The following is a 15,953-nucleotide window of genomic DNA, read 5'->3' as shown; positions in this document are numbered from 1 at the left end:
AATAAGTTGAGTTTTTTTGAGACATAACAGAAAAATTAAAGGATCTATGATCTTGAAAGTGCATGGAGAATATCCTTTCGTAGTCTCCTGAGGAAATTCTCTTCTTAAAGTAACAAGGTAACTATAAACTTCCCAATAATAACCACTTGGGGTCAGGGAGAACTGTTAGGCAGCAAAGAATCAATAGACACACATGCTGGTGTTCAGAAAGCATGTCCAAGCCTGAAAAAATAACCAGAGGACTGATGCTTCTGGTGTAGAAAACCAAAGTCCCTACAAACATCTCTAGAAAAGGAGGTTATTGATAATACAGTGCACTGACATCTGACAAACCTTCAAATCCTAACCAGATTTGCCAGGGAAGTTCACTAAGAGGTTATCTTCACGTCAAAGCCCTTTGGGCCTTAAGCTCTTGAGCACACTCTCATTTGTGGCAAGATGCTGCAAATGTTTGACATGGCAGAAAAATCTGACAGTAATCCTAAGTGGGCTGTGCCATATTAGCAGGAGAAAGCTTTAGGAGAGAATCCGTTTGGTATTGTCAGAAGAGATTCTGCTGCAGCAAAAGAGAAAGTGAATGTGTGTGTAAGGTTATGCAAGTTATCACACAGACCACAAAAACCATCTAAAGCCAAGGGGCTGAGTCCATGCTCTGTAACTGATTGGATCAGGTTACACAGGGACCCAGAATGACAAAACCCTTATAAAAGGACAACATTTTAAAATTTTTTTTCAATACAAAAATGCTGGAATATCAGAGTGAGAGCTGGAGAAAAAGACAGCTGCCCATACAAGCTACAGGAAAAGCTTTCAGAATAAGTGGTGTATGTGACAGGGTCCTTTACTGCAGAAAAGGGAAGGATAACCTGGTACTGACATCAATGCTGTCCAACAACCCACCATTCTCCTCTTTCCACCTGGAGAAACCTCCACTCTACGGAATGAAAGCCCAAGGAAAGCAGAAAGAACCTATTGAAGTCTACTTGTCCACTGCAGCTCCGTGAAAATCTGGGTCATTAAGGAAATCTTCCCTAACACTAGACAGTTTGTAGATTTAGAATTATTTACACACATTAAAGAGCAGCCTCTGAAAGAAATCTGATGAGTAGCAGCTCATGAAGGACCATCTATACACCAACTCATGAGAAACAGGGATTACAAATCAAAACAAGCAGAACAGAACTGTAAATGGTAACAGAAGTGCAGATTAGAAGTTATTGAAGACACACTACTTTGTACTTGAGGAGAAATGTGCACCACTGTTAAGTATATATTAGATATACTTCAGTTTAGGTGCTTAGAACCTCATGAGACCTGTGCTGCACAAGTTCAGAAAAAATTCTACTTGAACTTTCTTGCCAAAGCCTTTGACCTCATCAGCAATCTGAGCTTTTCAAGTTTCATCCACAGACATGGTTGTTTTGTGATTTCTATAAAGATGCCTTAGCTCCACCAGGATAAGCACAGTGCCTAAGGAGAAGTCTCCACAGTGCAGGGATCAGGAGGGATCAGCAAACCCAACAGCTCAAAATGACCCCATGGCCATGTGAGACTGCAGCTGCTCCAGAAGTGACTGCCCTGCACTGGCAGGACGAGGCCAGGCTGCACAAACACAAGGCAGAGGTAGATATGTTCCCTGCTGAGCTGCAGGCTCCATAAAACTGCCAGCCAGTGGCAGAGCTGTCCAGCACACAGGACAAACCTGTGCCAATTCCCTCGTGCCTTGCTCCAGAGCAATGGCACCCCAAAACCACAAGGCCGAGGTTCTGCACACAGCTGTGCTGAGCACACAGGACACCCTGTGCCCAACGAAAGGAACCTGTTAAATGTTCAGCACCTGCTGCACTGAAGGTGTGCTACAATTTACCATGAAAAAACATGGCATGACAGTCAGGTGTTGCTTCAGAGCACCTCTAATACAAAATACTTGGAGTTTCTCCCGACAGGCACTGAAGACTGGCATGGCACAGAGTTTTAGACGAGAACTACAAAAGCAAATTCCATTTTCTTTTCAACTCATGTCACTCTGGAGTAAAGGAGAATTCCACCCAGACACAGTGCCTAAAAGTTAAGATATAAAACAGCAGCACTCCACTGTTGGCTACCACTACTCTATGCAATGTGCACACACGGATTCCAGCCAGCCATTATGGTCTCAGAAACACTAATTCTTCAACAGCTGATTTAGGATTGTTGTCAACACAGGTGAAAGATACATTTGCAAATATCCTCAAGAATCCTCACTGCAGTGCACAGAAAGTGCATTTTGCACAGACCAAGTACAAAAGTTCACATTATGAAAAACTGCTTGTTTTTTTCTAACAGAAAAGTCAATAGACAAAAAACTCAATTTAATTTGAAAAGCTTTTGCTTACTCTTACTATGCAGGAGTTCTGCTTCAAACAACACAACTGAACTGTCTAAAACTGTACTTTCTAAAAGGTAAAGAAGTGAATCATTTGTAAAGTATTGATTCACAAACCTTTTAAGAATATAAAGGAATAATGTCATGTTGTGATGCCAAAAAGACACTGCATTTAAGAGTGATCCCATATGTAAAAAATCTCACCTGCTCATTTGAAGAGGTGTGTAAGAACTGTTCTGGGAAATACATCATTTTATATAGCAACAATTGACAAATGCTTAAACAAGTGTGATTTGCAACTATTTTGACTTCTCTGAAAAGCTAAATTCCTTGAAAGTGTGTTAACATTCCTTTCTAGTCAAGGATACAAAGCTAGAACACCAGAGTGCTCTCTCAAATTGCAACCCAATCATCACACAAATCTGTCTGATGTCGAAACAGCTAAGAAAAACACTATCAAGAGCTAAACCAATTGCTTTAATTATTGATCTCCAAGCAATTCAGATGCAGCTCTGCCATTAATTTCAATATACTTAGATCAAACAACAAAGCAATTATACCAAAATCAGATCTGGGTTTGAGAAGGGAAGACGCAAAATAAAGTGTCACTAATTCTTTACGTCTGTTATTTTAAATAGGAGGTTTGAAAACTCAGCCTGTCTTTATTTGTGACAGTTTGTTTGTACCAAGGTGTGTCAATATGAGTGCTGTTCAAGCACCTGAAGAAATGGGAAGGCCGAGTTACTTCGCATTTATTACCTGAGTCTGCACAGAAATACTGAATGAGGAGTAATGCTTTAAATCCATGCTTTCTTCCTTCGGAATGCAACAGCCTAAAACAACTAAGTCCATGAGAAGCCACAAAGAACAAACTTCTTTAATTTGTCCCCGCTGTGAATGCCCTGCTCAAGGTATACACTATTAGTAATCTTAGCTGATGGCACCTTTTCAGCTGAAGCTGTGGAGACCCAGAGCTGGACAATTCCAGCGACTGACAGCTCCCCAGGGCAGCCTCAGCACAAACATTCCCTCCACATCCTCCTCTGTGAATTCATGCCTCTCTCACTGCCCATACAGAATTATTCTGCTTTGAGAATATGCCAAACACTACGCCTGCAAGTTCAATACAACCATCAACTGGGACATGATATTACATGCCATTTGGCTGATAGCAACATTTATTAAGTACCTCTGCTTTTGCAGTTAGTCTGAACACAGAAGGAGAATTATTTTCACACCTGTAAGCTTGAATTCAGAATGCTTTTCAACAAAATCAGGTTTCGTTTTGATTTTTACTAACCATCAAATGCACAGTCCTGAGTAATGACTAAGCTTAATGACTGGGTATGACTAACACTTATAAATAATTAGTGCCTTTTCTCCCCCTCCCCCATGGAGGACAGGGAAGGAAAGAAAATCAAATGATACACTGGCAAAAAAAGGAAGAAAGAAAGGAACTAAGAGGTTGACTCTTAATGCATGAACACTTGTATATTCCTCCAATCCACCCTTAATACTACTGCAAACACGACTGCACGTATGTCTGTTAAAAACTAATAACTCCTCCTGCTTGTCTTTTAACTTCCACACAGCTCAGTCACTGTCAGCCTCCCTACCTCAGAGCTCTTCTCCCACACTGATCCCTCCACAAACACTCTTCTGGTCCCCTCCATCGACTCTTTTGCCACAGGTGCTGCAATTCCCCAGTGCTACTCCTTGGAGCTGCCACTTGTGACTCATGTGAGCTCAACTGGTCCCACTCGCCACACCACGACTCAGGCTCAAAGCACCCGATGTTATTGCACTGGGAGGGAGGCTCTAAATCGAGCCCTCCCTTAAAGAAAGATTTGATTCATAAACTGAAGGAAGGTGTGCAGACAACTTAGCACAGCCTTGCTGCCCCCCAAACCCTCTCAGAAAGACTCGAGTACAGCAGCACACCTCATTGCTTGGCTTTTGTTTATACTCTGATATCTAGAGCACGCATTTTTCAACTGCACTGGCTGTCAGCACAGTCTATCCAGCACGTGCTTTATTCTGCACAAAAGCACTGTGATAGCTTTTAACAGTTCAGCTACTCTCAGAAGCATATATTAATCAAGTTATAATCATAAGTTAGACCATTTTTACAAGAGAGGCTTACTCAATTCAATACAAATCTTAGGACAGTCATGTCAGTCATGTAAAATAATATCACACACTGCTGTGAGTTTTATGTTATTCATTGTCTAGGTACTGGGTGTTACTGAAAAATACATTTTAGTAAGGTATTTTAAGGGAAAAAAGCATCAAAATTAAGATACATAGCATTCATAAGTTACAAGTCAAATTTATAAACAGAGATCTACCATGGCAAAAAGGTACTTAATTTTTGTCAATATTCTTTTACAAATCCCACAAAAAGAGCTTGGTATCCAAACTGGACTTTGCACTAAATTCTGTACAAATAAAAAGTAGAAGCATCATCCCTATTTAACCTATTTTATAACACATTTACACATTTTGCTGAGCATCAACCTTTGATGTTCAAAGTGCAACTCTCTGATTACTGGTAATCTAAGTACAGAAACTCATAGTTTGAAAATGTATTTTGATTCTGACAACAGTTACAGACCCAAAGATCAGATACATTTGTACAACACCTTAAGACAGCTCTACTGAGGTGCTGAACATGGCAGGTGTATCAATTCCTTCTAATTATCACCTCTTTCCTAATTACTGATAATCTATACCATTATCCAGTGACAATAATCAACATTTTGTTCTCACAAAAAAGATTCTATAGTTTAAAAAAACTCTTAAAGGCACAATTAAGACCTCTAGGACAATTGTTGTATTTTACATTAAATTTTATGCTAAAGACACCTGAACAGAATTACTCCAAGTGAGGAGGGTTTGTGACAAAAAACTGGCTCTCAGTTGAGACACCTGCACCTCCAGAAGACAACAAGCATTTTTGGGAAGAAATTCCCACAGATTAGAATTGGTGTAAAAATTTCCAGAGTAAGCTGAGGTAAAAGTGTCCTAGAAGGTTTAAAACAACCAAAAAGCTCTATTCATGAGTCTATGGCCAAAAAAAGGAAAAAAAGAAAAAAAAAAAGCCTCATTTAATCTGAAATATGGATGATCACATAATCTTTACACCTGTTTAATTACAACCTGTACACAGACCAGACTGTATCAGCAGTTTTGCCTCTCTTACAAGGAAGCAGATACAAGAGGGCTGATACAATTATTTGCACACAGGAATAGACCTGTGGCTGTGCCAAGAAAAAGCCCTTTGTCACCTGTGAGCAACGCTCTCTCCCTAGAGCTTGGCCTTCCTTCACAGAGAGCTTTGGGGTTCATAGCACACCTGAAATAACTGTCCATTCACCAGGACTAAAACCTCCTCTCTATCGTTGTGATAGATACATCACAATGTTTCTCTTCAGTTACGAGAAACTCCATTTTCAAAATTCTTATCTTCATGCCACTACCTCTCCAAATCTTCTTTCACAAGAGATAATGTGCCTAACAAAGCTAAACTTGCTACCAGCCTTCCAATTAGCAAAATCCCCTTTTCCTTGCATGAAGCAATGGCAACAAATTCAAGGAGAAGTTTCAGACAGTTCAATGGAGTTACAAACATTCATACAGTTTCAACACAAACAAGACTCTTGACAAGAGTACCTATTTTAAGGTAAAAATTATGATTTTGAATATTTCTGACCAAAAAAAATGAACAGAGTAACAAAAAATGTTTAATGTGCTATGGGACTTCTATGTCCAGTTGTTTCTGAGCAGACTCAGTATTGATCACACAGTTTTTACACAAAGCAACCTTTCCACACACCAGTACTTTCTCTTTCCTTCAACCCAGATAGTTTAAATATCAGTACTTTCAACTGCATTCTAGAACTACTTCATAAAATTTTTTAGAATTATATTTACATATCATTTCCCAAAACAGGGAAGACAGACAACAATAACAGTTCTCATACACCAAAACACTTCATTTGAAGAGTTTGTGATATAATCTGTGTCTTATCAGTGGCCCAAACTCACGCATTTTCACCTCACTTTGCTAACTGGGCTGCAGCATCCTCTGCTAGTAAGGGATTCAAGTCCTGGACAACATTCAAATTTATGGTCCTCAAACCAAGAAAGTTTCACAAGCAACCTGCTTAAATATCCAGAGATAGAAAACATATAACTTCTTGTGGAGTGCAAAACACTTCAAAAGAAATAAATCACTTCTGGTTATTGACCAATAACCTTTATCACAAGCTTAGCGATACCCAAAAACCCCAGGAGATCACAATTTGAAGATCATACAGACATATCCATACATACACTTCCAAAGGCTGTTGGGGAACAGCATTTTTCATAACAGAACTGAACAATATGTAATCAGAGTTAACAGCTCCCATAGCTTAACAGAATCACAATTACAGCCCCATTAGATCCCATCACTTAACGACGCAGTCTTATCAGATGTGCACAACATCAAGACACTTTTTAACAGGACCAGAAAACCCTATGGCACAGCTCTCTGAGGCTCAGGCTCCTTGGGCTACAAAGCCAAGCGTGCAGGAGCCCTCAGTTATGGAAGGTGCAATGCGAACAAACACAACTTCCAGTCTGGTGACATATGGCAGATCTGATGTAGCAGATTCCAAATAAAGCAGAATGTTCCTTTTGCTGATGCATGATTTGAACATAAAATCCAGCCTGCACCCAGAAGAGTTCTGCAGAAGAGATCCACGGTCATCTTCCAGAAAGACAGACACTGCTTTACACTCCAAGTACAGGACTCCCAAGCTCGAATCCTGGCAAAATATCGATTCCTGCATGGCCTTGGGCAAGTCAGAACTTCTCTAACTTGCTCTTTCCCCCAGCTCTAAAGCAGAGTTTATACTACTTTATTTACCAACCACACAGGCAGGTTGCAAGGATTAAAGCATTTTGTAAAATGCTTTGACAGTAAAACATACTGTAAGTAGTCTAAGAAACCCCCATTGTCACGGTGCACTGCAGACATTATTTTTAACAAAATCGAGCCATGCCAACACAGTTAACAGGCATAATATTGGCAGCACATGCAACATACAGGGAAACTATAATGAGGATATGTTTGAACTCGCTTACTAGTCAGTGAGAAATAGAAACAACCACATTCCACTACTTCATAGTATTTCCCCTGTTCCTTTCTGTGTTCCTTATATTATGGTGTTCTGATGATTTCCTCGTCTATCTACATCCTAATTCCTTCAGGGACTTCTGGGGTACACATTTCAAGCACAAAGCAACCCAAAGAATGAGGCACTCAGTATGAAAAAGTAACACAAATTGCTTGCTTTGATTCTTCTCAGTTGCCACCCTTCTCCATTTTTATACTCTCTCCTTTGCCCAACCACCTACAAACCCAACTCCCAGCTGAAGAAATGGAATTACTCCTGCAGAAGTTCTTTTTCAGTTACTCCAGCTCCTGAAAGCACAACTGCTCAAGTCAAAAGGACCCAAATCCATGCTTTAAATTATGTGTTCAGGCAGTTTTCCCATCCTAAAGCCACCATAACCATGGCCTGAGTTAGAATCCTTCTTGGATAGTGAGCACAAGCTAAAAACCAATCAGTTTCTACAAAGAAGTTCCAATTCAACACCAAAGGAAGTTCTGAGCCTCTAAAGCCATGAAGAAACCCTTGAGTGTGCATATTCATGTAGAACATCTTCCAGGATGTGCAGATGTAGAGCACTGATGCTTTTTCAGGTATCCCTTGCTTCTGGAAAGCATCAATGGTAAGTTTTAACCACTGCTAGAGTTCAGAACTCTGGAACATCCCACTGTTAAAGGGACCCCAGCAGCTTCTCAGGCTATAAAAGGCCCATCCTGTCCTCACCAAAGAAAAGGCACATGAGATGCCCTTCAGAAAGAAAGCAGCGAAGACATTTGTAGTCTCGTCCCCTATCATCAGCTACTGGCAGATCCAACTGAGTTTTGGGAAAGTAATAAAGAAGTTTTATTTTTAGATACAAGGCAAAACAATTCTCTTCTACAACAGCTGCAGAACTGCACCACTGCTAGTGGGAAAACTGGTCATGACTGTAGAACTAAAAAAAAAGCAGACACGAAGACATGCCATCCTATCTGCTATCTTCAAACAGGACTGCATGTCACCAAACCATATTTAATCAGGAAAATACCAGTCTTTATGATCAAGCCACCAAATTTTCATAACTACTAACAGTCATTCAGAAGGTAAAAGAAAAGAGAGGGACAGAGGGAAGTGAAAGTTTCTAGATTTCAATTTCACCTAAGCTGGTAGAGAAAACTGTCCAGACCTACCTGCTCTATGCTATTCTCACAGCATACCTTCAGCACTCACCAATCTGCTCCTTTCTCTAAGCAGACACCTTAAAAAATTATTATGAGATAATGAGTTTGTCCATAAAGATAAAGGAGAAGACAGTAACAACACAAATTTTCAGGAAGAGAAATCAAATCTTTGAACCCCAAGCTGACAGTACAGCTAAGTAAGCGTAAACTCACACATGCTGGATTGTACTACAGCACTGCTGGACAAGATGGGGTTTTCAAAAATTATTTTAAAGTACCCAAGTTTTGCCAGTTTACAAGGTGATTCTACCCTGTGTCAGCAATGACCTCTAAACACTTTACACACTCTTAAAATGCAAAAGATAAATTTTAGTGCATAATCCCAGTTATACTTTTCTGCAGACTTTTCTGAGCGCCTCTAACAGTGGAACACCGACTTACCGCTTTAACAAACTCACTGGTTTTCTACCTCTTACCATATTATTGTACATAACATATTTCTCATTACTGAAGTACTCAGAAACAACAATCTTCATTCAATTATTTCCAGTCAGTTTCAGCAGAGTTGCATCCTTAAGGCAGTATTGTGTAAACTTTTGCTCCTACCCCCTTACAAAATTATTTCACAGTATTTCCATCTCTTTTCTAAGAGGGTGTGAATAAGGTTATTTTGGGACCATCATTACCCAAATCTGTCCAACTGGAGCACAAAGTCCCAAGCACAGGCTCCTGAAGAAAAGACTAAGGGCAACAGTCCCCTTCCTCAAAGATGCCAGAAGTGGAAAACCATCATTAATACACAGATACAATAGCTCAGTTCCTTGGAGAAGAAATACACCAAAATCCAGTAAGGTCCCAACAATTATGGCCCACTGGCTCTTCAAGCATCTTCAATTTGGTCAGTCAAGGTTTGCTGCATAATTGCCTCGATGTGATACAAAGCATTATTCTAATAGTAATGTATTTTAAAGACCATTGATGGAGTTTATTTTCCACATGGTCTTTCAAAGAAAACATCTGAAACCTTGTAAAGTTTCTAATTTTCAAGTCCCAGCTGATAACTCCTGCTGACATTTTACATTCTGCTTTCCATACATGTGACACTGTAACTGTATTTTGGAGAGGTAGAAACAGTAATTCTGGATAAGCAAATAACAGTAAAACACGTGCTGTCATGGTCAAACCTTCCATCAGAATTTTCTAAGTGTTTGTAATTCTTGTAAAAAGCTGTATATGATTTCAAACTGTCTCAAGCACTGTCATAGAAACTTTTACTAGCACACACTATTAACTTTGAGAAACTAACTTGTGAATGCAAATTGGATGCATGCAGTAGGTGCACAGCACACAGGCACTGCAGCTGCAGCTTCACACAACCAAAGTGCCTCCAAAAACCTGGCTGAGATGCTGCCATTTAAAAGACAATCTCAAAAGCACAGCCACCTATGCTCCTTTCACTATGAGTGTACCTGCACCCTGCTGAAGATCACAGCAGCTTCACGTGGCCAGATCTGCAGAGGTGCTTGGCCCTGAGAGATGTTTGGAACAGCCCAGCAGCCAGCAATTCTTAAGTATTTTGAAAGAGATGGTTTATGCAAAGCATTTTTAAAGCTGGCTGTTTTTGCAAAGTATAAAAAACAAACTAAAGCAATGTAAAAAAAATCAGTTCCATTAAAAAAAACTTTTTCTATATTAAGCCTGTCTAATCATGCAAGAACTCAGTTTCCAATTTCTATGTATCCAGTCACATATTCTTGCTTATTTTTTTGAAGTCATAAATATTTCTTTAAGTGTAGGACAGAAAAAAAGAGTGCTTCATAAAAATCCAAGTGCTTAGAATCTGTATTATTTTACTTTGATCTATCAAAGAACTCCAAAGGAACAATTTATGGTCCAATTTTGCTTAAGGACTGGAAATGCTGCTTCCAAGAGTAACACATTTCAGGATGCTGTGGCAGTCTGAAAACTTCAGCTACCTGAAAGAAGGTCCCACTGGATTCCACACTAGTATTTTCCCTCATAATCAGGTTTATAAAGCAGTATTAACAAAAAATGTAGGTATAAATGGCACCAGACTAAACTGGATCAATCCCTTGATACAATATGGCAATAAATAAAATAAGGCTTTTCCAACCTATCAATTTACAGGCTTCAAGTCAAGCACCACAATTTCAAGATTTGAATTTTACTGCTATTTTTCAAATTAGTAACATGTCATTCAAATTACTCATATAGGGAATAATCTTTTACAGGAAAAAAAAAAGAGGAATATTTTTACCAGTTAGTACTTGGATAAACAGAGTGTTTGACAGACTTCATCAAACTACATGGCATCACATACCACAGAGAGCATTTTACACAAAAACACAGTGTTCAGCATCACAGCACAGAATTCCTGATCTGCTTTATGTGACAGGTGCACTGCTCTGAGGTTGGTCAGGAGTTCCAAGAGATGTATTTTACTAAAACCACCTACTAAAACCACCACAAATTTCATTCAGCGTTAGGAGCAAAATTCAATTAGCTGTTCTTTGCATCCTGCCCTGCAAACAGTGAACACTAAGAATACAGCCCTTGTATGCATTATTATGAGAACAGGAAGCAATGTGTAGGTTCACACAAGTATTTGCAGTTAAAAATCAAAAGTGGATACAAGCAACAAGCCTGACTCAAAATAATAGCAAATATATAACATTACACCTCCAAATCTGGGATATTTAAGAAGGGACAGAAGAATTCTGAGCAAATAAATGCTTCTCATCCTGCTTTTCACACACCCACCGAGTTCAGGACTAGATTCCTTGTCCAGAGATGCTCAGCACTAAGCATGAGACTAGCTACTACAAAAGCTGCAGCCCTAGACACAACAGGGTGAGGTAAGGACATAGGAAGTCTGCCTTTTGTATCAGAATGCCAGTGACTAAAAAGATGATCATAAGCTTCAAATCTGTGAGTTTTTAAGTCAGACTTTGAAGGTATTTAAAGCCAAAGTAGATAGTTTTCTTGTGTTGTACCTGCTGCTTCTGTGTTCATGAGAGCTCTGTGGTACTGGGGGCATCCAGGGACAGGAGGGAACCGAGCAGCGCATAAAGGCTACAAACTACTGACAAAACCACCTGAAAATTCAAAATGTCTGTTGTGCTAATGAAATAACAACATTTCATTAGATAATGTTCCATTGTCACACTTTGGCAGTTTGCGGCTTCATCGACACTCACACTGGAACAAAGATACCAGGCAGAATTATTTTCAATTACTGCTGAAAAGACTTTCTGGTCACCCAAAATCAGACACTAAGTAGTGGAATGCTACTATGCTACTACTACTCAACACCAGACCACTCTCATTGTTATATGTCATGCCTTTTCCACAATTCACAATTAAATGGCACAGAATCTTACTTGGCTTCCTTCCTCCCTGCAAGATACACACTTCCAAAATCAAACCCCTCAATCCCCTGACTTACCTGGCGGTAACTGAAAATTCTGAATATTAGTCGGATTCTGAGGTGGCTGAGGCAAACGAGGTGCTAAAACTGTAGGAGTCAAAGTTGCTCTGATTCCACTCGTAGTTGGTGTTGGAGTCCTTGGTAGACTTTGTGCCACTGTATTGGCAGTGCCTTTAGCCATTCCCGTGGGGGTGCCAGGAGCTGCAGGAGGTATCCCACCAGGATTGGGAGCAACGTTGGAGAGCCCAGCTTGCATAGTTTGCCCAATAATCATGTTACCCCCTGTAGTACTGGGCTGGCCAGCAGTAGCCAGCGTCTGCTGTTGGGATACTGCCTGGACTATAGTTTTAGGAGACTCAGATTTGATGACCTGTGTGGCAGGAGCTGCTGGCACACCGGAACCAGACTGGCTGTTCACAAGTGACGTCTGGAGGGAAACTCCAGATCCCACAGTGGCTGTGGCAACGGCAGGAAAACTCCCCACACTGATGGTCGAATTGATCACAGTATTGCTCCCGTTCTGAGTGGCTGCGGCAGCTGCGGCCACCGTGGGTCCTGCTGTGTGCATGGGGGGCCTCACCAGCGTTACCGTGGGCGCCCCGGCGCCAACGCTCGGCGGTGGCTGCGAGGAGATCACCGTGGGCGAGGAGGAGGATGCAGAGGACACAGCAGTATTAAGGAAAGAAGTCTGGATGACAGTGTTAGAAGCTGAGGGTAAAACAGCATTAACAGCGTTTCCTTTCCCCACGGAGCCAGGTCCATTGTTAACGAGAGGGGCAACAGCAGGTGCAGGAGCGGGGTTGGCAGTCACAGGAGTCCCAGAGAAAGCAGCACTTCCTGTGTGGTGAGAGTTCATCACCACGTTACTCCCATTCAAAGTCTGCACCGTCGTGGTCCCAATCTTGCCATTCCTGGTGGACAAGGCAGTCGCCATGGTGCTGATAACCACCGATTTGCCCTGACTGAGGGTCCCTGGAGCAGCAGTGACTTCCGATCCTCCTGCTGCTGCAGTGGTGGTGCTGGTGCTCGTCGTGGTGGCTCCATCCAGAGCTGAAGTCTGGGACCTGGTGTTATGATTAATAACACCCCCCTGCACTCCTCCTGCCCCTGCAAAACGACAACGAGGTTAAACAGAGCGAACGAGCAAGAAGAGAAGTCCAGCAAAGACAGAATGTTCTCCCTTATCACCAAGTCTTCTCCATCTCCCCAGCTGCCTGCCTGGAGCCAGGAAAACAGGACAGAGTACAAACTGAACATGGCTTTGAATACGTTATCTTAAAGCCTCCAATATCCCACCAAAGACTGGCAGATCCAGCATCAATTGCAACACCCCTGCTTCTGACACTACGGTACAAAACAGGGAAAAGAGATTTAATATGAACCAAGGGAAGTAAGAAGATCATCTAAGACCTCCTCCCCATTCTGGAGCCTGACATCCTGTTTAGAAACAGGACTGCGACTGTAAGTGGGGGAAAATGGCCATGGAAGACACACTATTAATACATATTCCCTATACCAGCAAACATTACTCTCTAGTCCTGTCATCTCCTACAAAGTAAGACAGTCAGACCAGGAGGCTCAACAACAGCAAAATATGAAAAGTGAAAGGAAAGAAAAACATTGGCCTGGCAAGATAAGAAGTACTGCAAGGCCTGGAGCAGGTTTCTAGAGGACCCCTCTTCCTTATTACAGAATTTGTTCTGATGGATCTGAAGTTCCCACAGCCTGAGATAGTTAAAAATAAATAAATAAAAAGCAAAGCTGGTTTTCAGAAGGGACAAGATGATGTAGCTTCTTGTCCTGAATAATCCTCATGCCCCTTGACAAGGCCTGGTGTTAGCACAAGTACAATCACACACAGTCCAGGTCCTGGCCCTAAGGAGACAGAAATGGGAAAAGAATAGTGACAGGCAGACATTGAGATGCACATTATAAGGGTCAAGGAGATCCTCCTAGAAGAGCTTCATCAATCATAACAGACGGTCTGTAGTATCTTCTTACACTTCAGCAAGACAAAATCAAAAATAAAAAAGAGGGGGAGGGGAGGAATTGCAGAGAGATTCTGGGGAGACATTTCTTTCAATCCCCCTGAAAAACATCTTCCCTCCATTCCCACGTAGTGAGCCCTCAGTCCCAGCCTTCACACTGCCCCCCTACAAGCCTCACAAGACGAAGGGGGGAATATTCCCAGGCAGCTCCGGGGGTGGGCGGCTGGGAGAAGGCGCTGTGCAAGGTGGGGTGTTGTGGCCTGAATTCCCCCCCTTGCCGGGACCCGGCGTTGTGACTACCCCCCCTTGAGGGCAGAGGAGGAATGGGAGGTCCCCGTGCCCCCTCCAAGCCCCTGGAACAAGGGAGGGGGTGCAGGGGGAATATCAAGGCAGGCAGATATGGGGGGGAAGCATTTTGAGGGACTTCCTCCCCTTGAAATCCCCCCTCGCTTCCTCCTCTACAGGAAATAGGTGTCATGATTAATAACACCCCCTTCCACTTCAGCAACAGCGAAGGGGGAGGGGAAGGAGCATTTACACAGACAGCTAAGGCGGCATTATCAAGAGGGAATCCCCCCCATAACCTCCACCCCTGGAAAGGGAAGGGGAGCAATCACAGGCGGCATGGGAGGCACAGCCATGACCAAGGGGGTGGGCTCTGCCTCCTTCAGTCCCCGAGATTAACAGAGCCCTTTTACACTCCAGCAACAAGGGCAGGAAAAGCAGAGGGGACCGGCAGAGTCACGGACGGGCACTGCCGGCTCCTTCTGCGGGGCGGCTGCCCCCACACATGATCCAACACCCTCGAGTAAGCACGGGCGAGGAGGGAAAATAAAGGGGAGGGAGCAGAGGCGCGGATACACACCGAGGGGGCATGATGAGGGGAGGCTCTCCCCCGTATGATCGATACCACCCTTTGCACTCCCGCTCCTGCCACAACGAGAAGGAGGAGAGAGGGGAAAGGGGGGAAAGCAGTGAGGGAAGGAGGCAGCGGGAGCTGGGGAGTGGGGGGAGGGGAGGGCCCCTCTCCCTCAGAGCCCCCCACCCCTGCCCACGTTACCTGCTTTTGTGATCTCTGGGGCACTCAGTCCCATCTTGCTGCCGCTGCTGCTCTCTGTTTGGGCATTAGCATTGCCTCCTACTACTACTCCTCCAGGGCTGGGGCTAGGGCTGCTGCTGCTACTGCTGCTGCTCACAACATGGTTCCCCAGCAGCCCCCCAGCGGCCCTCAGGGGCTCCTGCGCCTTGTGGTGCTGGTGGTGGTGGCCGGAGGCCGCCAGCTGGGACTCCAGGGAGCCCACCAGGTCGCTCACCACCTTCTCATCCACCTCCGTGTTCAGGAAAACCTCATCCAGCAGATCCGAGCCCGCCGCCATCTTTTTTTCGGAGGGTTCCTGTGAGCGGCTCCCTCCTCCCCCCCCTCCCCTCTCACGGCTCCCTCCTCCCCCCGCCCCGCTCACACTCGGCCCCCCCGCCCAACAGCGCACGCGCGAGCGCCCGGCCCGCACATCACCGGCCGGGCAGGGATTCCGCCCGCCGCTGATTGGCCGGCGCCCGCGCTATAAAAGGCCGTGCAAATGGCTGCGAACGCTTAGTTGGGAGTCGGGCGGCGGCGGCGGCCCCCCGGCGGCCGCGGGCGGGCGGGCGGGGGCTGCGGCCCTTCGGTGCGGCCGCGCCGCGGGTGCGGGGGGTTCGGGAGCCGCGCGGGGCGGCGGGGGCGGCCGCGGCGGCCGGCGGCTCTTTGTCTGCCTCGGCCCAAAATGGCTGCATGTTTTCCCTGCTGCTCTCTGCGTCCGGGTCTCCCCCGCCGGCGCGAGTCTGAAGGGCGCCCCG

The 15,953-nt window shown here is 43.8% G+C and overlaps 1 protein-coding gene across 1 annotated transcript in view; it reads right to left on the bottom strand.

Moving 5' to 3' along the window:
* The window catches only part of TAF4 (TATA-box binding protein associated factor 4), a 36,997-nt gene extending 21,441 nt beyond the window's left edge, over positions 1 to 15,556 (bottom strand). Inside the window, exons 1-2 of the mRNA XM_038159062.1 lie at positions 15,181 to 15,556; positions 12,151 to 13,239 (exon numbers count right to left, since the gene is read on the bottom strand). Coding sequence (XP_038014990.1) covers positions 12,151 to 13,239; positions 15,181 to 15,496 — 1,405 coding nt within the window. The 5' untranslated portion in view covers positions 15,497 to 15,556. The remainder of the gene's footprint in view (positions 1 to 12,150; positions 13,240 to 15,180) is intronic.
* Positions 15,557 to 15,953: the final 397 nt, after the last annotated feature.

Source organism: Motacilla alba, chromosome 20, assembly GCF_015832195.1.
Source record: "Motacilla alba alba isolate MOTALB_02 chromosome 20, Motacilla_alba_V1.0_pri, whole genome shotgun sequence".
Taxonomy (NCBI): Eukaryota; Metazoa; Chordata; class Aves; order Passeriformes; family Motacillidae; genus Motacilla; species Motacilla alba.
Note: the sequence above shows the minus strand (reverse complement) of the source record. Positions and strands in the feature narration are given on the sequence as shown.